We start from the raw sequence: 26,330 nt of genomic DNA, 5'->3' as shown, positions 1-26,330 counted from the left end.
ATATAAACTTAGGAGCATATAAAAAAAAATCATACTGTTCTATTCTACATAAAACATATATTATGTATTTGGCTGTATATGTATATAGTTATATATGTGTGTATATAGATAGGTATATATCATGTATCTTTGTTTGTATCATCAACATCATCATTTAGTGTCCGTTTTCCTTGCTAGCATGGGTTAGATGGTTTGACCAGAGTTTACCAGAGCTGGTAAGCCGGAGAGCTGCACCAGGCTCTAGTCATCTGTTTGGCTTGGTTTTTATGGTGGGACGCCCTTCCTTACACCAACCACTTTACAAAGTGTACTGGGTGTATTTTACAAGTCATTGGCATGTGTGCTTTTTATGCATCACTGGCACTGGCCATGGTTCCAATTCCACTTAGCTTGACATGTCTTTTCAAGCACAGCAAATTGCCTGAAGTCTCAGTGACTTGTCATTGCCTTCATGAGACTCAACAACCGAAGATCATATTTCCATGTCTCCCTGGGTCTACCTTTTCCACAGGTTCCCTCCACAATTATACATACACACATATTTTCATAAAGCTGAAAAGGCAGGGATCCAGCTAGAGAGAAGTAGAAAAGACAACATACAGTTGAGAACTGTGGAGAAGAGTCATTGATGGCCAGCACTCTACCGGGAGCAAAAGGCTTAAATAAGTCAGTAACGCTATATATTACCAAACCACATCCACTCACAAGTAATGGTTGGCTATATTGTACTTTAATCTAAACAGGAAAATCAAAAATATCAATTCCATGATACAGAGCTCTGTAAATGTATAAATTGGTAGAACTAAGAAATCCTTTACATTGTGTGAAAAGCAGGAATAAAACGAAAATGGCCACCTTACGAATAAAATCAATCTTAATTTGTCAAATGCTTCTAACATTGATGAGGATTGTATCAAGTAATAAATTAAAAAGAGTAATATTTAGCAATTAGCTGATGTCGAGATTATGAATAAGTAAAAATGAAAAAAGCAGAAAAAGAGAAGGAAACAAATTGAATAACTTACAGAACAGATGATCATTAGCTAATCTTTCTAAGACACGGGAACCACCAATTAGATTTCCAAGTGCTGATGAAAATGTTACGGCAAATATTCCTACCACAACAAATGGCTTCCATATGTTTATATCTTGAAGGAACACATAGTCATTCACAAGCAGGAATCTGGAAAGACAGATAAATAAATGCACTGGCATGAAACTTGAATCACAAGACTCTTTGAGTCACAGCTTCAATAAAAAAAAACATGCTCAAATCCTCTATAACACATATTAAGCATTCTTTTTTTCTACATCTTTATATATAAAACTGAAACTGTGTGTGTGAGTGTCTGTCTACTCCGATTTGGATTCCTAACTACTCCCACATTTTGCGGTGCAGTTTAACCAAAAGCGGGTATCTTATAGTCGTGATTCATATCAAGCCCTTCTGGGTATTAGCGCGCGTCTACAATGAGTCTATGATTTAAAAAAAAAATTACCATCATTTTTCCACATTTTTAATGCATTTTTTGCTCGGTTTATATAAGGGAAGTAACTCTATAAAAATGCTTATATAGTTATTTCCCTTACAAACCCGAGCAACGCAGGGCGATACTGCTAGTTTGATATAAAACAAGATGTATGTCATAATCATCATCATCATTTAATGTCCATTTTCCATGCTGGCATGGGTTGGACAGGATGAACAAAGCTGGTAAGGTCAGGGATTGTACTAAACTCCATTTTCTGCTCTGACATGGTCTCTACAGCTGGATGCTCTTTCTAATGCCAACCACTCCACAGAGTGTAATGGGTGCTTGCTTTTTATGTGGAACCAGCACTGTGTGTGTGTGTGTATTGAGATCCCCTTCAGTCATGACTGACCGTGGGATTGCACCTAGAAAGTTACCCTCCCAGGCACAAGTCTGGGCAAGGTTGTTTGTGGAAGACCAGCAGTCGCCCATGCATACCGGCCTCCCCCCTCCACACCACCGATGTTATCCAAGAGAAAGGCAACAGCAGATACAGCTTGGCACCTGTGACGTCGTAACTCATTTCTACAGCTGAGTGAACTGGAGAAACATGAAATAAAGTGTCTTGCTCAAGAACACAACATGCAGCCTGGTCCGGGACTCGAACTCACAAGCTCGATACTCTAACCACTGAGCCATGCGCCTTCACACACACACACACACACACACACCCATACACACTATTTTATTAAAGCCAAAATACTTCACAAACTGTTACTCAGAGTTTCATATTACTATTCATCACACAGTAATGATAATATAAACTAGTAAAGAATTTTTTTCATAAATAGTGAGTGTATATATAAATCCATTTACAAGGCTTTGGTTGGCCTAGAAGACACTTGCCTAAGGTGCCGTACAGTGGGACTAAACCCGAAATCATGTGGTTGGGAAGCAAATTTCTTACCCACACAGCTATGCCTGCACCTACAAAAATGTATATACATATGTGCAGCACTATCAGAGTGGCAGGTTCTCTACAGCTGGATGCCCTTCCTGATGCCAACCCTCACCTGTTTCCAAGGGAGGTAATGTTTTCCTCCCTGTCTATCTACACACACGTGCGCGCACACACACACATTATATTCATACGAACAGGTAACTGTTACAGCAAGACATGCAAATGTTTTGTAACTCTGCTGTAGTAAGAGATGCACAACTATGTCACCCAGTAAGAGATGAAACACACAAACCTGTCACAAGATGCAGCAATAAGAAAAGAAAGTATGATGTATGTTATAAAGGTGTATGCCATGGCTGCTAATGTCCCATTTGGAATAGACCGGCTCGGATCCTTCAATTCACCTGGAAAAGTAAGAGAAAATATATTAAAACATCATCAAAGGAGAAGTGCAGGAATCATGCAAGATGTTACCCATGACATAAAAAAAGCTCAGACAAATACCAAGAAATAAGCACCCATTACACTCTCAGAGTGGTTGGCGTTAGGAAGGGCATCCAGCTGTAGAAAACTCTGCCAGATCAAGATTGGAGCCTGGTGCAGCCATCTGGTTCGCAAGTCCTCAGTCAAATCGTCCAACCCATGCTAGAGTTTACAAAAATTGGTGTTAGTGATGATGATAATGATTGCTTCCTTCCTTCTTTTTCCTGGTCGTAAGATTTGGCCCTGGAACTTCACATTAACCACCAAATCTAATGTGAGTGTCCCAGTCTATAAACTTGTGCTTTACATTTTGATGAAGGAAGGAAGTAATTTTTGAATGAATTCAGTGATTTTGGTAGCTACACTCAGCAAGTTGAGTGATTACTTAAAGCTTCCACATTAGTTTCCATAACCTCTGTTATGTTACAACTTATCTGTATATCAAGAGTGGAAGGTGATAAGTACACCTTACAAAATCTCATTCAACTAGACACATTATGTATAAATTTACTACTAAGTCCACATTTCCAACTAAAACAACCTACATATCTTACAGCCATAAATTGTCTGAACAATGAAATAAAGATATTAAGATTAAAACGACCATCTCTCTTAGTTCCAAATGATTTTTAAAGGATGCTGCTTAGCTGTAGCTTCATGGGCTAAAACAGTCTGACTATGAATCTCTCTCTGACTGTGGGTCTTAGTTTTTGAAGTTGATATTCCTTACATGAATAACAAACCACACAACAAAATGTCTACAGTAGATACATCATCATCATCATCATCATCGTTTAGCATCCGCTTTCCATGCTAGCATGGGTTGGACAGTTCAACTGGGGCCTGGGAAGTCAGAAGGCTGCACCAGGCCCAGTCTGATCTGGCAATGTTTCTACGGCTGGATGCCCCTCCTAACGCCAACCACTCTGTGAGTGTAGTGGGTGCATTTTACGTGCCAGACGAGACTGGCAAACGGCCACGATCGGATGGTGCTATTTACGTGCCACCGGCACGGAGGCCAGGCGAGGCTGGCAACGGCCACGATCGGATGGTGCTTTTTACATGCCACTGGCACGGAGGCAGTCGGGGCGGCACTGGCAATGGCCACGTTTGGATGGTTCTCTTATGTGCCATCGGCACTGGTATCACAGCTACGATTTCCATTGATGTTGATCGCAGGATTTAGTGTATAACAAAACATACACCTTGCATATCTGGAAGGTCACTAATTTTAAGTACTTTTGTTTCCATATGTAGGTAATCTGTGCAGGTTTTGATGATGTAAAGTGCATTATTTGATGCTTTTAATAGTTTGTAGTTGTGAGATTAGTGACTCAGACAGGATTGCTATAATCTATGATGGACCTACTGTAGCAAGGTGGATATGACATACACTGATTGACATACTGTACCACACACGGTAAAAAGTTCATTATGGTCCAAGAAAAGACAGACGTTCACTGCACTTGGTTTAAAAACACTTGATATGCCTCAAAATTGTCTATTTGAACTTGTTGTTGCCATTGTTATGGACAACATCAGATAGGTGCTACAACAACTATCAATCAATTTCCAGATTATTTCACACAGAATCACTAAATCATTCTTCCTTTTATTACCTACTTTGCCACCACATTAATCTATATATAGTATTCATAGCCTAGAATACACAACCGATAATTGACCTGAATAAATAAAAATGTATTTTCAAATTCTAGTTTCAGCTTTCAAGTTGTTTGGTTCAATTTGAATTTAAGGCAACATTTCAATTTTATTAATTTTTAAGTGAAAAATATTTTTTAAAAAGTGAATCGAAATTGTTTTTGTCATCTATAGTTAAAAACATTACTAATTTATTTCCCTTGGTTGCACATTATTTCGAGCTGTGTGCGCATTTGTGTGTATTGAAGGGAAATAATTTATTTCACAAAGCCTGTCTTCCTTAGCGTTGCTTCCAGAAACGGTATTAATTACAGCTGTGTACCTACATACATTCGATAGGTTTCTTTCAGCTTCAATCGACCAAATTCACTTATAATGCTCTGGCTGACACGAGACTATAATAGAAGATTCTTACCCAAGGTGCCTTGCAGTGGAACTGAACCTAGAACCATGTGGCTGGGAAGGTAACTTCTTACCACACAGCCATGCCTGCTCTGCCTTAGTGGAAAATTGAATGGGTTGGCTGCCACATTGTTATTTGAAAACTGGAATGCTTGCAACAGAGTAGAGTCTTGATTAAATCGCGCCTATTTAAGTTAGGCCATGGTGGAATTTGAACTCAGAAAGCAAAGAGCTGTAACATATCTTGTATAGCAGCCCATTCATCTCTCTAATGTTTCTGGCAGTGCATCACCCAAGCTGACTTAACTAGAATTGAACTTAGAGAGTGCAAGATGCTAGAATAAATCCTTCAAGACATTTCCTCGGATACTTTCATGATTCTGCTAGCTAATATAAATACGTACGCGTGCGCACGCCCACACACGCGCACGCATGTAGGCTGTGCAAGAGCAAGACTGAAGACATCGACCACGTTCTTGCCAGCTGTGAGAAAATATCTTCCAGATACGACGCGGTGGGGAGGCACAATGGCCCAGTGGTTAGGGCAGCGGACTCGCGGTCGGAAGATCGCGGTTTCGATTCCCAGACTGGGCGTTGTGTGTGTTTATTGAGCGAAAACACGTAAAAAGCTCCACGACGCTCCGGCAGGGGGTGGTGGCGACCCCTGTTGTACTCTTTCGCCCCAACCTTTTCTCACTCTTTCTTCCTGTTTCTTGAGTAACGCTGCGATGGACTGGTGGGGAACACAGACGCCACAGAAACCGGGTCCATGAGCCTGGCTAGGCTTGAAAAGGGTGCATAACCCCCCCCCCCAAAAAAAAAAGAAAAACGACACGGTGGTCAGAACAGCCTGGAATAGGATAACAAAAAAGAAAACACTTTTTGGACGAAATCAACTACGTTGAAACTGATGGGTAAAAAGAGAATTGGTGGAACTTAAACATTAAAACAGCCACCAAGTTAAAACACCACCAGCCAAATATTGTTGTGAGGGGCCATAAGAAAAAGATATATTTTGTTGTGGAAATCAGCTGTCCTCTAGACACCAATGTGGTTAGAAGAGAAAGGAGACATCTATGGACCACTGATAAGAAGCTTGCAAAGTCTGTATCCAGGGATAAACTTTCAGCTTCATACCCATTATTATTGGAGTAATGGGATACATTCCCGTCTGAAGCATGAGTAAACTTGGGGTCTTGGGGAGAGAATGCAAATCCTTAATTCATACACTTCAAATGATCACGATATTTGGGACTATAAAAATCTGCAACACTTAAGATTTAAAGGATGATGGACAAAACCAGATGCTTTCCTTTACAACCCATTTGTGACAAACACTATCTAAGCAATTGTTTGTAAAGTGAATTACCTTTCCTTAATACGTACACATTAACGTAATGACTTCTGAAGCCAACGTTACAGATTTACCTCCCTTAGTACTGCAATATCGTACAAAGGGAAGTAAATGTGCAATGTCGATTTTTTTTTTATAGTTTGCTATTTAATTTTCCTAGAAGTTAAAGACCCATACGAGTACCTAATACAAAATTCGATCCAGCCATTTAAATCATCAATCAAATTACTAGAATTATAAGCCAAATCTCTCAAAACACACCCTACTGTTTTAAGAAAAAGAACCGCAGGAGTGGCTGTGTGGTAAGTAGCTTGCTTACCAACCAAATGGTTCCGGGTTCAGTCCCACTGCGTGGCATTTTGGGCAAGTGTCTTCTGCTATAGCCCCGGGCCGACCAATGCCTTGTGAGTGGATTTGGTAGACGGAAACTGAAAGAAACCTGTCGTATATATGTATATATATGTGTGTGTGTATTTATGTGTTTGTGTTTGTCCCCCTAGCATTGCTTGACAACCGATGCTGGTGTGTTTACGTCCCCATCACTTAGCGGTTTGGCAAAAGAGACCGATAGAATAAGTACTGGGCTTACAAAGATTAAGTCCCGGGGGCGATTTGCTCGACTAAAGGCGGTGCTCCAGCATGGCCGCAGTCAAATGACTGAAACAAGTAAAAGAGTATATTGGATAACCTGTAGTCTGAGAGAAACCATGTCAGTAAAAAACGGGATGGTCATGGCTACAATTACTTTGATTATAGGTCTACTGTCACAACTATCTGAGGGCTAAACAACAACAACAAGATGTATCATTAAGAAGCTTGCTCTCCAACCATATGATCCAGGCTTCAGTCCTACTACATGACACTTCGGGCAGCCGTCTTCTACTACAGCCCCTGGCTGACCAAAGCCTTATCAGTGGATTTAGTTGAGAGTGAGAGAAACTGAAAGAAGCCTGTCGTGTATATATATATATATATATATATATATATATATATATATATGTGTGTGTGTGTGTGTGTGTGTGGCACGTGAAAAAGCATTCAAGCGAGGTTGTTGCCATTGCCGCTGGTCTGGCTCCTGTGCAGGTGGCATGTAAAAAATACCATTTGAGCGTGGCCGTTGCCAGTAGTGCCTGACTAGCCCTCGTGCTGGTGGCATGTAAAAGCACCCACTACACTCTCGGAGTGGTTGGCATTAGGAAGGGCATTCAGCTGTAGAAACTCTGCCAGATCAGATTGGAGCCTGGTGCAGCCATCTGGTTTGCCAGTCCTCAGTCAAATTGTCCAACCCATGCTAGCATGGAAAGCGGACGTTAAATGATGATAATGATGATGATGTATATGTCATCATAATCGTTTAACGTCCGCTTTTCATGCTAGCATGGGTTGGACGGTTCAACTGGGGGTCTGGGAAGCCAGAAGGCTGCACCAGACTCCAGTCTGATCTGGCAGTGTTTCTACAGCTGGATGTCCTTCCTAACGCCAACCACTCCGTGAGTGTAGTGGGTGCTTTTTACGTGCCAGACGAGGCTTGCAATGGCCACGATCAGATGGTGCTTTTTATGTGCCACTGGCACGGAGGCCAGACGGGGCTGGCAACAGCCACGATCGGATGGTGCTCTTTACGTGCCACTAGCATGGACAATTGGCACTCCATTGGTTATGGCAATGAGGATTCCAATTCCAATTCATCCGATCAACAAAACAGTCTACATGAAATTAACGTGCATGTGGCTGAGCATTCCACAGACACACATACCCTTAATGTAGTTCTCAGGGAGATTCAGTGTGATACAGAGTATGACAAAGCTGGTCCTTTGAAATACAGGTACCACACATTTTTGCCAGCTAACTGGACCGCAGCAATGCAAAATAAAGTGTCTTGCTCAAGGACATTGTACAGTAATCAGTTCTAATGGCAGAGCGGTTTTGTCATTTTGGATGTTTGAAGAATAAGAAGAATGAGTCTAGAGAGTGAACTAAGGGAAGCAACAAGTGGTAAGGGGGACAACTGATCCTTTAGTATAATTTTTAAAATGGTCAAATTTGTATATTGAAGTGTTGTCTGTACTTTTGTATGAACAAGTTTTCCTTGTTTAGGCATTCTTGTACTGAGATTGAATCTTTGCATTTGTATAATGGGGAGATATGAAAATCTTTATGTTTTATTACTAGCGCATCTGTCGATATATCCGCTCAGTGTTATCTACCTGTATTGAGAGAAATGAATCTGTTCTTTATGCAGCGTGATTCTGCATCTCAAAGTAAGGCTTGTTTGGCCCACATAATTGTGACCACAACCCCAGCAGGTTAGGACATAGATAAGGTTCTGGGAAGACATGTGAAGTTGGTCTTATTTGAGAATTTTTGTCCTTGCTGGAATGTGAACTCCAAGCCTTCAGTTAGGTGTGGACATGTACCTCAGTTATGCTGTCTGCAATTTTTAACTGTTGGTATCGTTTGTATTGAGTATAGTTTTGGATTTGTTAGGAGTTTCTTGAGTGATTTGTCTTGTATTTTGCATTTTAGTAGTTTGTGTGTATTTAGGATGCTGTTCATTTTCGGGTCTTGAGTGAGAAGAGGGAGATTTTGTATAATCGTGTTGTATGCTTCAGTGTTTCTGGGGTTGTGGTTTGATATGTATGGGAGTGATTTAAGGTGAGGTGTGGTGTTTTGTTTTGTTGTCCTTAGTGTGTTTGTGTCTAATTTCTTGGCACGTTTAATTCCATGTTCTATAAGTGTAGGTGGGTATTGATGTTCAATGAGTGTTATTTTGAGTTCTTGTAGGTGAAGTTCCTGAGTGGTTATCTCAGCTACAATTGTACAGATCAATTTTGCTAGATTGGATGGGATATTTATTTTGGTGTGTTTAGGATGGCATGAACTGAAAAGGAGATACTGTTTTGAGTCTGATGGTTTATAGTAAATGTCGGTTGTAATTTGGTTGTTGGACTGTTTTAAAATTGAAATGTCCAGAAATGGGAGCTGTTCCTTGCTATATTCTGTTGTAAATTGGATGTTGGGGTTTATATTGTTCAGTGTGGATTTAAAATCCAGGACATTAAATGAAGATGATGATAATGATGATGATGTCTACAACAAAATGCTAAAGACACTCAGGAGGTTCTGTTAAACAGGATGATTGATTAAATCTATCAGCCAAGTAGTTCACATGATGGTCTATGAAGATATCACCATCACTATCATCATCATAATCATCATCATTTAATGTCTGTTTTCCATGCTGGCATAGTCTGGACAGTTTGACAGAAACTAGCAAGTTAGATGACGCCACCAAACTTTACTGTCTGCTTTGGCATAGTTTCTGTGGCTGGATATCCTTCCTAACGTCAACCCCATTACAGAGTGTACCGGGTGCTTTTTACATGGCACCAGCTCCAGTGAAGTCACCAAGTCACTTGAAAGACAAAATCCCCCTTGACTGAGGAGAGGAGATAGTATTGAGGATGGTGACATTTTGTGTCAGGTGAGGAAGAGGCTAGAGTACGACAGAGGGACAAAAACAAGTGTTTTGCAGTAAAGATACATAGCTATCCTAGTTGGAAAAAGAGAGAGAAGAGATGAGAAGTGGAGAGGGATGGGGAGATGGTAAAGACAAAAATCGAATAAAAACTCTTTTACTTACCTGACATATTAGCTCCATTCATAATCCCTGTTATGCTGCTGAACAAAATGGAGAACACAATTCCAAAAGTCATTGTGGAATCCGTACTGTAATCTGTTGTATAATTCTCTGTAAAAGACCATCATGGCATTGCTTTTAATTAAAATTGTTTCCAATATGAAGCTAATAATGATTTCAAATTTTGGCTCAAGGCCAGCAGTTTTGGTAGGGATAGTTAAATCGATTGTATTGACCTTAGTACTCAACTGGTACTTATTTTATCAACCCCGAAAAGATGAAAGGCAAAGTCGACCTCAGTGGAATTTGAACTCAGAAAGTAAAGACAGATGAAATGCCTATTTCTTTGCTACCTACAAGGGACTAAACACAGAAGGGACAAACAAGGACAGACAAAGGGATTAAGTCGATTATATCATCAACACCAGTGCATAACAGGTACTTATTTAATCGACCCCGAAAGGATGAAAGGCAAAGTCGACCTCGGTGGAATTTAAACTCAGAATGTAGCGGCAGATGAAATGCCACTAAGCAATTCACTTGGTGTGCTAATGATTCTACCAGCTCACTGCTGGAGGTAATAATAATAATTCTGTCGACTACAGGCACAAGGCCTGAAATTTTTGTAGTTCTCGTCAATTATATTGCCCTTTCCCTCCAGTGTTTGACTTGTACTTATTTTATCGAACCTGAAAAGATGAAAGGCAAAGTGACCTTGGTGGAATTTGAACTCAGAATGTAAAGATTTGGAAGAAATGCTGCTAAGCACTTTGTCCAGTGTGCTAACAATTGTGTAAACCTGCCTTATGGTAGTAATTATAATCCTTTCTTATTTTGGTACAAAGGCAGCAATTTTTAGGGGTCAATAATATGGACCCCAGTGCACAACTGCTACTTATTTTATGGACCCCAAATGAATGAAAAGCAAAGTTGACCATGGCAGAATTTGAACTTGTAAAGCCGCTCAGTATTTTGACAAGCATACTAACAATTTTGCCAGCTTGCTGCCTTTATGGAAGTAATAATCCTTTCTGCTAACAGACACAAGGCCTGAAATTTGGGGGAGAGGATAAATCACTTACATTGACACCAGTGTTCAACTGGTACTTAATTCATTGACTCTGAGAGGAGGAAAGGCAATGTCAACCTCAGTGGAATTTGAACTCAAGACATAAGGATGGACGAAATACAGCTAAGCATTTCACCTGACATGCTAACAATTCTGCCAGCTTGCTGCCTTAATAATAAAATAATAATAATAATGATAATAATAATAATAATAATAATAATAATAATAACAACAATAATTTGTATGTAATCTCAAGTTTTAAAACAAACATAATTTTCTTATGGTTTCTTAAACATTCTCTTGAACAACACTAGGTACAAAACCAAATATATGGCACCCTAGGCATAACACCAACATGAACTTCCAACTTGTTGTCTCTTGAGGTCTCTGGGTGAGACTTGGAGCCAACTTGTACAAATGTAAAGCAAAAGTCAAACATAAAATAATAATAGTAATAATAATAATAATAATTTCAAATTTTGGCACAAGGTTTGCAGTTTTGTGGGAGTGGGTAAGTAAATTACATCAACCTCAGTGCTCAACCAGTACTTATTTTATTGACCTCGAAAGAAAGAAAAGCAAAGTCCACCTCGGCAGAATTTGAACCCAGAATGTAAAGACAGATGAAATGCTGCTAAGCATTTTGCCCAGTGTGCTAAATTTTCCACCAGTTTGCTGCTTTTATGGAAGTAATAGTAAAACATCAAATATACAAGGAAGTAGAAATTAAAAGGCGGCGAACTGGCAGAAATGCTAGCACGCCGGGCGAAATGCTTAGCGCTATTTCGTCTGTGCTACGTTCTGAGTTCAAATTCCGTCGAGGTCAACTTTGCTTCTCATCCTTTCGGGGTCGATTAAATAAGTACCAGTTACGTACTAGGGTCGATATAATCGTCTTAATCCGTTTGTCTGTCCTTGTTTGTCCCTTCTGTGTTTAGCCCCTTGTGAGTAGTATAGAAATAGGAAGTAGAAATTAATTTTCACGCCTTCATTAGCAATGGAATGCGAAATATTAGTAAAAAGATGGTATGCAGTTTAGTGGTTAAGCTATTTGGTTCATGATTGTAAGGTTGTGAGTTTGAAAACTGCCAGTGTGTTGTGCCCTTGAGTAAAAATGGAGAAATGAAATGACATACAAAAAAATAATGTCACTTACCATAAAGATTCTGTTTGAATGTGGAAAATTTTAATCCTGTATAATTGCCAAAGACGTCTGAATAATTAGACATCTTATAAATTAAAGTGTTACCACGTGGAATCGGCACACTAATGATGTCTTTCTTCACAAGGAAACTGATTATTGTCATCAGTGTACAGAGGGAAACAATCTACCAAAGAAAAATTAGGTACAAATTAGCAAATTAAGTATATGGTTTGTACATAAGACATTTGGGATATCGTATTTCATACTTTTTCTTTCTTTCCTCAAGGTCCAACTTTTGATCTCATTGTGGTGGGAAAGTTAAATGAGTGAGTGTCAGAGCTATGTCGTTGGAGACTTCAAGTCCCTGGTAGGGCCGCCCAAGGTGGACAGGTCTGACACTGACGGTGCTAGGGCCGCAACTCAGCTAGCTGGAGGCAATGGTGAATTTCAGAAACCATCTGTTCCAGAATCCAGGGGCTTCCTGGTGGTGTTGGATCATGTCTGTGGGTATCCTGCTGTGAAAAGGGCCAAAACAAGGACAACCTGCCACCGGTTGTGTATGGTGGCTTATGAATACAGACAGGAACTGTTCTCATGGACTCTGATTATCTCTTGAAACTCCTATGAACTCACAATGTGGTGAACTCAATAGGAGCTGGCTTAACACCCATTGGCTAACTGCTGTTACACAGTTAGAAGAGGACATATTTTTTCTTTCATACTTTGACATCTATTTTCTAATATTTGTAAGAAAGAGTTAATTTCCTTTTATCCCCTTCTTATCATGAATGTTGGGCAATGACCATAAGAGTACAATTGTGAATATAAGTAGCCAAAATGGGATTCCTTGAAAGGATTTCTCATGTAACATTACTCACTAGGTTGTGTAACTTGAAAATCAAGGAGTAATTCATCATAGTCCTCCAAGCAATAACAGATGAATTCAAGACAGGACGCCCTTGGGAGCTCCTCTATGCAGATGACCTTGCTCTAATTGCTGAGTCACTATTAGACGTAGAGGAAAAGTTTCAGGTGTGGAAGCAAGGATTAGAATCGAAGGGCCTTAGAGTCAACCTAGCTAAAACCAAAGTCTTAATAAGTAGGAAGGCAGACAAACCACAAATTCCTTCAGGTAGATGGCCCTGCTCGATCTGTAGAAAAGGCGTCGGTAGAAACTCCATAAGATGTGCTCAATGTAAGCTATGGACACATAAGAGGTGCAACAATATCAAAGGAAGGCTAACTGGGAAGATAATTTTTGTATGTGGCAAATGTTCAGGTGCTATAAACACTGGAAATGTGCAGAGAACAGCTTCTGTCACATTCCAGGGAGAAAAACTACAAGTAGTTGATAGCTTCCGTTACCTAGGGGACCAAGTCAGTAGCAGGGGTGGATGTTCTGAAAGTGTAGCTGCTAGAATAAGAATAGCCTGGGCAAAGTTCAGAGAGCTCCTACCTCTGCTGATGACAAAGGGCCTATCGCACTCCTTGAAGCAAGTAAAAAAAAAAAAGATGAAAGAAAAAGGAAGAATAGACAGATACTTACAAGTAAAATGAAGGCAGAAAACCGAGCGAACATGGCTCCTCCAACAAAGCAAATAGCAAGGCAAAGAACGAGGCAGATGGTGGCATACATATAATCATACCAATGTTGGTTTCATCGTATGGCAGATATACTGTAGAGTTAGATGTGAATGTACCTGCAGATATAAATAACCAAAATATGGGAATAATACCACAATTATTGCTGTCAAATTGTGGCACAAGGCCTGCAATTTTAAGGAGCATATAAATCAATTACACGGATCCCAGTGTTCAACTGGTACTTATTTTACCAACATTGAGAGAGTGAAAGGTAAAGTTGACCTCGGTGGAATTTGAACTCAGAATATAAAGATGGACAAAATGCTGCTAAGCAGTTTGCCTGGTGTGCTAACGATTCTGACAGCGCCCTGCCTTACTAATACCGCAAATATTGGTTTTAAATTTTGGCACAAGGCCAGCAATTTCGGGGAGCCGGTAAATTGATTACATTGATCTCAGTGTTCAAGTGGTACTTATTTCATCAATCCTGAGAGGATTCAAGGCAAAATCGGCCTTGGCTGACTTTGAACTCAGACTGAGGATATATGCAGGTTTACCCAAGTTTACCAAGGCAAAAGCTGTCGTCTCTGAGCTCCTAAATATGAAGTTGGAAAAGGTTTTCATTTCAGCTACACAAAGTACCTTTCACACTCACGCACAGAGAATTTTTTGGTTTCTTCTTTTTGTAATATTGAATTTTAAAATATGTACAAGACTAATATAGGATCAGTGGGAAAACACTATCACACTGGATAATGTACATGTGTGTGTGTATATAAATATATATATATATATATATATATATATATATATATATATGCAAAGCATGCACACACACACACCACACTCACACACACATGCATACCTGCATGCATTTGAAAGGAAAAGTATAAATAAGTACTTACCACTTGGTCCAAAGTTCTGAATCAAACCTTCTACAATAGCAGAGGTGTAAAGAGAACAAGAGAAGACATTGGCTACAAAAAACAGGAATCCAATACTTCCACCAAATTCTGGTCCCAGAGCTCGACTTATCATATCTGAGCAATTATAGTTAAGTAAATGTGTAGCAACAAATTGACAGAGTAATGGACTAACCTAGTAACAACATGGTAAGGGAGTTCTATTTTAGTTGTTTGGTACAAAATAGTTACAAAAGCAAGAGCAAACTCCAGTCAGTGTGAGCAAACAAGGAAACGTCTTGACCTGCTAGAAATAACAGTAAAGTTTCCCTTGATTAACACTTTACTGTTTTATAAAAAGTAAGGGTATATTGGATAATGTAGTCCTGGATACTTCTAAAAAGACTGGGTGATCGTGACTGGAGTGCCTTTGATCATAGATCTGCTTGGTTGGGATTGACCTGGAGCTAAACAATACATCGAGTTTCTTATGTAGAGTATCAACTGGACATATAAGTGTTGTCCAGTCATTTGTCCATCACAAGGTAAGGTGTGGTGGATTGTGTATTTCAATGACCCTGGGAGCTCTGCCAGTGGAATATATATTTCTTTACTACCCACAAGGGGCTAAACACAGAGGGGACAAACAAGGACAGACAAAGGGATTTAGTTGATTACATCGACCCAAGTGCATAACTGGTACTTAATTTATCAACCCCGAAAGGATGAAAGGCAAAGTTGACCTCGGCAGAATTTGAACTTAGAACGCAATGGCAGACGAAATACGGCTTCGCATTTCGCCTGGCATGCTACCGTTTCTGCCAGCTCGCCGCCTAATATAAGCCCCTGGCAGAGCTTCTCATGCTGGATAAACTAAAGGTTACACACCTGACTAATATGAACCACCTTTTCCCATTGGTAGAAATTGGTTTGTATAGGACTAACATGCCACCCTAGAAAAAAGCACAATTACAGAAGCTTCAATGACAATTCAAAACTAACAAGACCTGAGAGAGGAAGGCCTTCTTTCAGGGAAACACATGTTGTAGTACAACAAAATCCAAAAGGAAGCTGCAACAAGAAGCAAGGATCATAAAAGGTAAAGTTTCCTCTTCAAGTCATACTATTTCATAAAGGCTGGTTTCCTGGTTTCCATTGCATATATATTCTCCACCTGGACAGGATACCAGTCCGTTGCAGGATTACTCATTTTTGCCAGTTGAGTTGACTGAAACAATGTAAAAGGGAGTGTTTTGCTCAAGAACACAACATGTCACCTGGTCCAGGAATTGAAACCACAATCTTATGATCATGAGCCCAACACCCCTAACCACTTAGCCACATGCCTCCATGGAGCGAGGATTCAACTGGAGAGAAGCAGAAATAAAACTGCTCAGTCTACAAGAGTGGAGAAAAGTTGTTTATGGCCCATGCTCCATAGGGAGTAAAGGGCTTCAGCAAGTCACTTGTTTATAGTACCATGATCTGTATCCTTTGTCTGTGAATTAGCAAAGGAGTTTGTAGATACTTGCTCAGCTAGTTCAATATTGTAACTAATTTGTCTTTAAGTCTTCCATCACTATATTTTTAATGAGACTGCCAGCTATTAAGGAAGCAGCATATTTTTTTTCTAGCAAGTGAGTAGTCAGCCTATATTTCTGAGTTGATAGTCTATATTTCTAATGTTGAATAGCTTATATATTCCTAATGTAGACAGTCTATATTTCTAATGATTAGACAGCCTATATTTCTAATGAATAAACAACCTATAGGTATTTGTTTCCTCACAGAAGACAGCTAAATAAAAAAAATAAAATAAAAAAACATTACTATGGAGCGCTTTATGGTAGATGATATTAGAAGTGGAGTCTGCTAGGTTATTTCACATTTCCTCTTGAAGTCAGTACATAATATACATTGAGCAATAGGGTGTGGAAGATAAGCTGATAATGACTCACATGATATTTTCTGACACACAAGTTGATATAGCGTAAAGTGTAAATATGTAGTGTAAACATTCAAACATTGTCATTATCTTTACAAACTGTACTGCATTTCTCATGAAATTTTTGGTCCTCTAAAGCCATCTTGGTGTATAAATCAATCTACTATTGTAAATTTTGGTCTAAGAAATTTATCTTGTATACCAGAAAATACAAAAAATTTGATCATAGATTATAACTATTTCACTTAATCATTTATGTTGATGAAGATACTTGAAAAGCACCTATTTCAATTCCTTGACTTCTCAAACGTAATACAAGCATTTTAATATAATTATTAATAAGTATATAACTGCTAATTAAGTATATTCAATACAACTACTAATTAAAAGTATTCAATATAACTACTAATTAAGTATATTCAAACATCTGTGAGTGAGATAAATTTACATAGCCTATATACTAAAAGTCCTGTTGCTGCTGTTATCTCTGCCCACTATGCTGTTAGGTTGTCAAGTATGAAATTTGTTTTATAAATACAAGGAATAGTTTTATTCATCAAAGTATGCACCCATATTGTCAACACTTTTGCTATTTCAGTGGTAGTTTTGTCCAGCCCGGAACTGTAAAAGCCTGGCAATCTAGAGTCAATAAAATCTTGGAAGGCCTGGTTAACAGCATCATTGGAATTTAAATTTTTTCCTATCAAAAACTTATCCGAATTCTGGAAGAAGTGGTAGTCAGTGGAGGCAAGATCAGGCAAGTATGGTGGATGATAGAGAACTTCCAGCTCCAATTCCTGTAGTTTCACCAAAGTCAATTTTACGATGTGTGGTCTGGTGTTGTCTTGCAATAAAATAGGAGTGGATCTGTTGACTAATCTTGGCTGTTTTTTTTTTGTAAGTTTCTGCATCATTTGGTCCAGTTGGCTGCAGTATACTTTGGGCATGATTGATTAACCAGGTTTAATGAAATCATAATGGATCACACCTGCACCAGACCACCAAACATATACCATCAGCTTCTTTTGATGAATTTTGTATTTTGGACGGTTTTAATGACTCGTTGTCCAACCATTGTTCTGAACATTTACAGTTGTTGTATTGAATCCATTTCTCATCATGTTACAATTAGATTAAAAATGATTCATTTTTGTGACGTAAAAGTAGCATAATGCAGGTTTCCAAACGTTGCTGTTTCTGATTTTCATTGAGTTCATGTCGAACCCACTTATCCAACTTTTTCACTTAACTAGGTGAGTCAATATTATTTGCTTGCTAACACCAAACAACAACAAAAATTCACAGGCACTTTGAGATGGATGTGACACGACGGTGGCTTTCAGTTTGTCATTATACACCATTGTTTCTGGTCAACCGCGTTGCTCATTTGTGGGGTCAAAGTTACCAGAACGAAATTTTGCAAACCAATTTGATACTGCTGTTGTGTAATAACATTAGAATGAAATACTCCATTAATATTCTGAGCTATCTGTATTTCCAAGAAAGAACTCATATTTCAAAACTTATCCATCTCTAAACAAAAATAGCAAAAAACGGAATTATAAATACTTTATAAAGCGCAAAATGAGTTAGAATAAAGAAATAGATGTGTCAGCTTTCTAACAAGAAATAAAGATTGTCAAAATATAATAATGACACAAAATGAGCAGCTGTCAAAGTTTACCATATACCTTACTATAAATTTCATACTTGACAACCTAATACTAAGGTTTTGGTGTAATCTAGTCTGTTGGTGACCCTTTGACCCTATATAAATTTCTATTGCATGATACAATTTGTATCAACTCCTGTAGGTATATATGTATATGGTTGGTATATTATAAGACAACTCAGTTGTGATGTATAAATATCAAAAATAGTATCCATTCCATTGCAGAGTGTAGTTTCATTCTACAACCACTTGCTTATGAGCCTATCTTACTTCTACTGCATCACTTCACTCAACAAGAGATTAAGCAAATATATAATTTAGTATTTCTTTTATTGACTGTTCTATGTTACATTGTTACATCATCCATCATATGTTATTTATTTATGACTTATTTATATATTTCTATAAATTGGATTGTGTCAAATGCATGAAATATAACGACTACACAATACATGCTGCAGCACTAGGATGTTAATTCATTTACCAAAAGGTGATATTTCACTCTGTTGATAATATGAGAGTCACATTTAACAAAAACATGCATAAATCCATGCATTGCCAATTTTTCTGGGTGTATCTTCATTTGCCATTTTCAGGCAGCCAGAAGCAAATCAATTCTGTAAATGTTTCTCCAGCATAGCATGCAAGCTTGCTAGTAAATATATATATGCACAAAAAAACAAACAAAAAAACAAACAAACATGGAATATATTTTGAATTGTGTAAAAGGATACAATAGGCTCCTCCGCCTTCAACAAGTCCATTGGTAGAGATTGCACAAATGGAGAGAACGGTTAGCAGCAATATCACATATGCAATGACAAATTGGCCAAGTATCACAAGAATTCCAGCTTGTCCAATAGCAAAACCTGGAAAGAAATATATATATATAATATATATATATAATCAACAGATGAAACCCTGAGATTCTCAGTATAGAAGACACTTAGTAGCACTCAAATGATTCAAATTTAAACTCTGATGTCTTTACAGGGGATCAACTCCATGGGGTAAAGAGCGGCTATAAGAATGATCAAGCTGAGCAAATATGAAGGCAGTTATGTGGATAAGCAAATTATATATAGTAAATATAATAGCCTGGATATGAAATACAGGGTATGTATATATGAAATATATGAAATACAGGGTATATATGAAATATATATGAAATACAGGGTATGTATATATGAAATATATATGAAATACAGGGTTTGCATACATACAAACTGAGAGAAAGCAAAAGGAAGCTTTCAAAAATGAGTTTTTAAGTATAAATATATAGATATTTATATTAATACATCCAAATTACACAAAGTAAAAATGACAGAGTAAATCAAAGGGGTGGAAGAAAGGTGTTATATGAATACACAAGTAGTTTTGTAGTTAAGAATGAATGAATGCAGGTGTAAATTTATGGTTAGAGAGTTTGCTACATAAATTACATGTTCTGAGTCCAGTCCCGCTACAGGTACATTGGGCAAGTGTCTTCTACATTAGTCTTAAGTTGAACAATGTGCGATGAGTGGAATTTGGTAGATGGAAATTGCATGGAAGCCTAGAAGCCTATTATGAATAGTGTGCGTGTGTGTGTGTGTGTGTGTGTGAGTATAGACACATTATTATTATTATTATTATTATTATTATTATCATTATTATTATTATTATTATTGTTGAGTGAGAGATCAGTGCATGCCATCAAAGTGACACTGGGGTAAAATATACGAAGCCCAGTATACCCATCATGATTACCTGTCTGATAAGGGTACACCAGGCTTCACAACCATATGTGCACAACATGGTGATCTCATACCAAGATAAACAGCACATGACCTTGCAGGTGGAGCCCAGTTAGAATTTTCTTCTGGTTGAGTAACTCATCCTGCTCAAAAGGTCTCTGAATAAGGGTTGTTTAAGAATGTTGAACAAAACACCCATGTTTCCAGAGGTGAATTATTCAAACCCCAAAGAATCCCTCTCAACACACGGCTATGATGCTCCCCCACTACTTCTGCTTTTGATCAGAGATGCACATATTGTGAGAATGTGTACTTTCTCAAAACTGCAGCCATCTGATGTAAAATGTTCAGGGAGTTCTGTCAAACTACTACTTTTCTGCCTGACATCATACATGTATCCATTGCACATTTTGTTTAATTGTTCTGTTGTCCAACCAACATAAATCAAGTTGTGTTTGGTTATATGTATATATCATCATCATCATCATCATATAATGTCTGCTTTCCATACAGGCATGGGTTGGATAGTTTGACTGAGGACTGGTGAGCCAGAGGCTGCAGCAGACTCAATCTGATCTGGCAAAGTTTCTACAGCTGGATGCCCTTCCTAATGCTAACTACTCAGAGAGTGTAGTGGGTGCTTTTTATGTGCCACCGGCACATAATATATATATGTGTATGTGTGTGTATATATACATATATATATATATATATATATATATATATATATATATATCACACACATATATATGTGTTTATATATATACACACATATATATATATATGTTTATATATATATATACACACACATATATATGTGTTTATATATATGATTGATTGATTGATTCTAGTTTCAGCTTATGAGCTGTGGCCATGCTATATATATATATATATATATATATATAATTTATAAGTAAGGGTAAAAGAAAAAATTTCTAATGCCAAAATATGCCGAAAATAGACATAACATCTATTTTCAGCATATTTTGGCATTAGAAATTTTTTCTTTTGTCCTTACTTATAAATTGTTTATAAATTTAACCTTTAAAGGTATTTTTAATATGATGGCCATTGATAGAATTTTTTTCGAAAAATTTTATCCTACATTATATATATATATATATATATAATATATATATATATATATATATATATATAAAATATAATATATATTATATATATATATAAATATATATATATATATATATATATATATATAAATATATATATATATATAAATATATATATAACTTAGAATAACTTAGAATAACTTAGAAAGGTTTTTGGCCAGTATTGGCCCAGGCCATGTCTAGCTTAATAGCACCACCTGGCGAAGTCTTTCAGTTCAGGATTTGGGCACCAAGGCCCATTCGAGCAGAGAGTTATGTTTGCGGAGACATATCCGGGTGTGGGTGGTTTGTCCGGTACTGTTTGAAGGAATTTGTCCAAAGACTTCTTGAATTTTGTGTGGTCAGTTTCTTTTTTGACGTGTCCTGGTGTAATGTTGAAGAGAGCGGGTCCAATTGAGGTGAAATAGTTGTGCCGTATTGTCGTTATGTGATGCGATTTAGATTTTTGTTGTGGACGGATGGCATGTGGTCCAAGCCTTGGATGCATTTTGAAGGTGATGCCAACATCATTCGGACAGTGCTGATGGAATATTTTCCACATCATACAGATAATGTAGCGTTCACGGCGTCGTTGGAGTGGAATACAATTTCAGCTCTCTAGTCTACCCCAGTAGTCATGGTCTGACATGCCATCTATCTTTTTTGTGATTGACCTTTGGGGAGCTTCAATTCTCATAATATTTTGTTTTGTGTAGGGAGACCACAGTGGACAGCAGTATTCAAGGTGGGGTCGGGCAAAAGTGGAGAAGAGAAGGATAATAGCGTGGGAATCTCTCGACTGGAAGGTTCTGAGAATCCAGGAACACATTCTGCGGGCCATGTCAACTTTGCTGCTTATATGTGTAGCCCAGCTTATGTTGTTGTCCACTGTTACTCCAGGTCTCTGATGTTGTTGGATGCCATGAGAATTTCTCCAGAAGGAAGAGAGTATGGGAGTTTCATATATATATATATATATATATATATGTATATCTATAAATATATATATATATAATATATATATAAATATATAAATATATATATATATATATATAATATATATATATATATATATATAGTATATATATATATATATATTATATATATATGTATATATATATAAATATAATATATATATATACTTTGATTACTTTGATTACTTTGATAGGTTTCGGCCATTATTGGCCCAGGCCATGTCTACTTAATAGCACCACCTGGTGAAGTCTTTCAAGTCAGAATTTGGGCACTATGGCCCACTCAAGTAGAGAGTTATTGTTTACAGAGACATATCCGGGTGTAGGGGGTTTATCCGGGATTTCTTGAAGGAATCTGTCCAAAGACTTCTTGAACCCTATAGGGTCAGTTTCTGTTTTAATGTGTTGGTGTAATGTTAAAGAGAGCGGGGCCAATTGAGGTGAAATAATTGTCCGTATGTTGTTATGAGATGAGAGTGCGATTTTTGTTTTGGGGCGGATGGCACGGGGCCCAAGCCTTGGATGTACCTTAAAGGTGATGCCAACATCATTTGGGCAATGCTGATGGAATATTTTCCACATCATGCAGATGATGTAGCGCTCACGACGACGTTGGAGAGAATAGAGTTTTAGCTTTTCTAGTCGACCCCAATAGTCGAGGCCTGTCATGCCATCTATCTTTTTTGTGATTGCCCTTTGAGGTGCTTCGACTTTTTTGATACCTTGTATTGTGTGGGGAGACCACAGTGGACAACAGTATTCAAGGTGGGGTCGGGCAAAAGTGGAGAAGAGAAGGATAATGGTGTGGATATCTCTCGACTGGAAAGTTCTGAGAATCCAGGAACACATTCTGCGGGCCATGTCAACTTTGGTGTTTATATGAGTGGCCCAGCTTACGTTGTTGTCCACAATTACTCCCAAGTCTCTGATGTTGTTGGACGCCGCGAGAGAGTTTCACCTGAAGGAAGGGAGTATGGGAGTTTCAGGGCATCCTCTTTTCCAAAGTGGATTAGCTCAAATTTATCCTCGTTCAGCAGCATATTTTTTTTTTTCTGCCCATTGGATAACAGCCAGTAGATCTGACTGAAGGCATGTCCGGTCACTCGCCTCATTTATGACCTTCTGTAGCTTGGAGTCATCTGCAAAGATTTTTATGTTGCTGTGCTTGATGATGTCATTAATGTCATTAATGTAAATGATGAAAAGAAGTGGGCCCAGCACAGTGCCTTGCGGAACGCCACTACTGACTTTGGCTGGGCTTGATTTTACCCCTTCAACTACAACATGTTGAGATCTGTCTGTCAGGAAACACTTAATCCATTTCAGTAACTTTCCAGAGACACCAATGTTGGATAGTTTTTTCAATAGGATCTTGTGATCGACCCTGTCGAAGGCCTTACTGAAATCAAGGTAGATGACATCGGTGTTGGAGCCCTCTCCAAAGCTCTCAAAATGTCCTCAAAGTGATGCAGGAGCTGCATTAGGCAGTCCCTTCCATTACGGAACCCATGTTGGTTGGAGATCAGCCGTCTGTTGCTTTCCAGAAATTGGGTTATTTGAGATCTCACCACCCTCTCAAATACCTTGATGATATGAGAGGTGAGTGAGATCGGACGGTAATTCACTGCAAGGGACTTGTTTCCCTTTTTGAAAACTGGGACAACAGACTGGGACAGAAGGTTTTTTGGAATATAGCCAGCATCCAGTGATTTCTTCTCCACAGATTAGCAAGGGGAGATGCAAGTTGGTGTCGACACACCTTCAGGACACAAGCAGGGAACCTATCGGGGCCTACTGCTGAATTGTGTTTATTTTCGTTTATCGCCGCTAAGACATCAGGGGCACTAAACGTTATGTCCGATATAGTGTGTTGGGGTTGACATCACTGATACAGCCCAGATCGGCCATATCAGGATTGCTGAAAACAGAGCAGTATTTGTTTCTGCAGTATCTCGGCCATGGATTTGGCATTATCTTGGAGAGTGCCAGTTTCGTCAATTAGAGGGCCTACAGTGGAGACAGTGACCCTGCGTTTCCTCGCAAATGAAAAGAACACTTGGGGTTGAGTTTGATTTTTTCAATGGCCCACTTCTCCTCAGCTGATCTTTGGTTATTGATGAGGACTTCATGCATTGTTGGAGGTTATATTTTTTGGATTCAAGCAGTGCGATAGCCGTCGAATGTGTGTGTTGCTGTTGGCAGTACTTTAGTTTGTTAATTTTTTTGTTTGTTCTTTTTATTTTTCTGATAATGGTTTTTCTGTTTGGGGGATTCTGCACTTTTTGTTCACAGGTCTTGGTGGGGAGTGTTTTGCACATATGTCTGTGACGGTGTCTACAAAGATCTGCCAAGATGTTTTATGGTTGGTGGAGATGTGTGTATGTGTAAAGGACCAGTCAACATTTGATAGCTCGTTCCTGATTGCATCCCAGTTGGCTTTATGGAGATCCATGTTGTCAAATGGGTGGGCTGGAGGAAGGTCACTAGGATTAGCTTTCGGCTGGTGGAATTTCATGTTACAGAGAACCATGTCATGGTCTGAAAGAAGGGTTTTTTCCACTGTAACGTTATGTATAGTGTTAGTGTGGTTACTAAACACTAGGTCCAAAATGTTCTGATGTCTTGTTGGTGCAAGGACAAGTTGGGACAAGAAAAACTCATTCGTAAAGTCGAAAAGTGACTCTGCTGCTTCTTTGTCAGCGGTTGAGGCGGGAGTGCTTGGTTTCAAACAGTTTGTAGTCCAGTCAACACAGGGTAGATTGAAGTCTCCCATCATGAGTATGTTGCTAGAATGGCACTGTTGAATAAAGCACTTAATGCTGTTGAGGCATTCTTAAAGCACAGTATGGGTGTTTGGGGCGGCCTATAGAGCCCAATTACTGTCAGATCATTGGCTTTGTTGTGCACGGTGACTGATTCACAGTAGCCGTTGGAGAATATACTATTTCCATCTGCCGTAAATGAATCATGCAGGAAAATGGCAGTTCCACCCTTCCTCCTGCCGATACGATCCGCGCGGATGGTTGTGAAATTCTTCACTCTCACTTCGGCTTCCAAGTGGGAGTTGTCAAGGTGGGTCTCAGTGAGAATGAAGAAAGGGATGTGGTGTGAATGGTTACCAACCCAGTCTTCAATGAATTGGACCTTCCATTTTTGTGCATTGATGGAAGGGCTGACACCTTGTGCATTGAGTAGGAATGTGGAGGTTAGTGTAGTGGCTGGTTTTGACTGTTGCAGGGGGCTTGGATTTTTTGTGTGTGTTAGTGGCAGCAATGTGGGGAATTGGTGCACTGGGGTAATAGCATAGGATGGTGTTGAGTGATGGCTAGAATGTTTTTGTGTATCTCTTTTGCCATGTTCAACATGGCTAAAAAAGAATTTTCCTGCTTAGGGAGCAGTTTTTGGCTGGAGGTGTGGTTGCACTGTTGGATAGGGTTGTAGTTTCCACTTTTGTTGTTGTTGTTGTTTTGTCTTCCTGAAAAGACTGGACCAGCATTACTGCAGCATGGTGTGTTTCTATTTTTATTGTTATTCAGGTTTGTGTGTTGGCTTGAGGCCCCGTTTCTGTTTGTGCGTCGGGTCCCTGGAAGATGAGTGAAGGGACAGTCACTCAGTAGACATGTTCTCTCACGTTGGGAATACCGGCAGATTTTGGGACTCCGTTTGTGTGTGTTTTGAATTTCGATTTACTATTTGGTGGTGTTTGATGTTATTGTGGGATGCGTGCTTTGGCCTTGGCCAGTAGTGCGTCTAGTGCCGGGTAGATGCGTGAAGATGCAGTCACTATTTGTGCAGAGTCTCTGGCGCAGTGAATAGCGGCATATTTGGGATTTCTTGTTTGTGCCGTGGGGGGCGCATTCTGCTTCCTATGTTTCTTTAAGTTTTTGTTACTGCAGTAGTATTGAGGTGGTGATGTGGGGGAAGAGGGCAATGGTTTCTTATTTGGTTTTCTGTTGGTATTTTTGGTGATAGAAGACGATGGTGGCAGCGGTGGTGATGATGATGATGATAATTGTGGTGGTTGCTGTGAGAGCGGTGAAAAGATACTGGCATTTAGTGAATCGTCTAGTAAGCTAGAGTTGAGGAGTGGCTGTTGTTGTTCTTGTTGCTGTGGCTGTTGTTGTTGTGTTGTGCCTGACCGATGTCAGGGTCAGCCATTGTGTTGGGAACCAGGAGTGGCTCATTCTGTTGTTGTTGTTGGTTGTGGCTGCTGATTTTCTA

At 38.9% G+C, this 26,330-nt stretch overlaps 1 protein-coding gene across 1 annotated transcript in view; it reads right to left on the bottom strand.

Annotated features, from left to right (window-relative positions):
* The window catches only part of LOC115209331 (solute carrier family 12 member 9-like), a 55,614-nt gene that overhangs the window by 4,491 nt on the left and 24,793 nt on the right, over positions 1-26,330 (bottom strand). The window contains 7 exon segments of the mRNA XM_029777692.2: positions 1,026-1,183; positions 2,726-2,837; positions 9,978-10,085; positions 12,200-12,371; positions 13,734-13,863; positions 14,673-14,811; positions 19,025-19,159. Coding sequence (XP_029633552.1) covers positions 1,026-1,183; positions 2,726-2,837; positions 9,978-10,085; positions 12,200-12,371; positions 13,734-13,863; positions 14,673-14,811; positions 19,025-19,159 — 954 coding nt within the window.

Source organism: Octopus sinensis, linkage group LG3 (assembly GCF_006345805.1).
Source record: "Octopus sinensis linkage group LG3, ASM634580v1, whole genome shotgun sequence".
In the NCBI taxonomy this organism is placed as follows: domain Eukaryota; kingdom Metazoa; phylum Mollusca; class Cephalopoda; order Octopoda; family Octopodidae; genus Octopus; species Octopus sinensis.
This window is presented reverse-complemented; position numbering and strand designations above follow the sequence as displayed.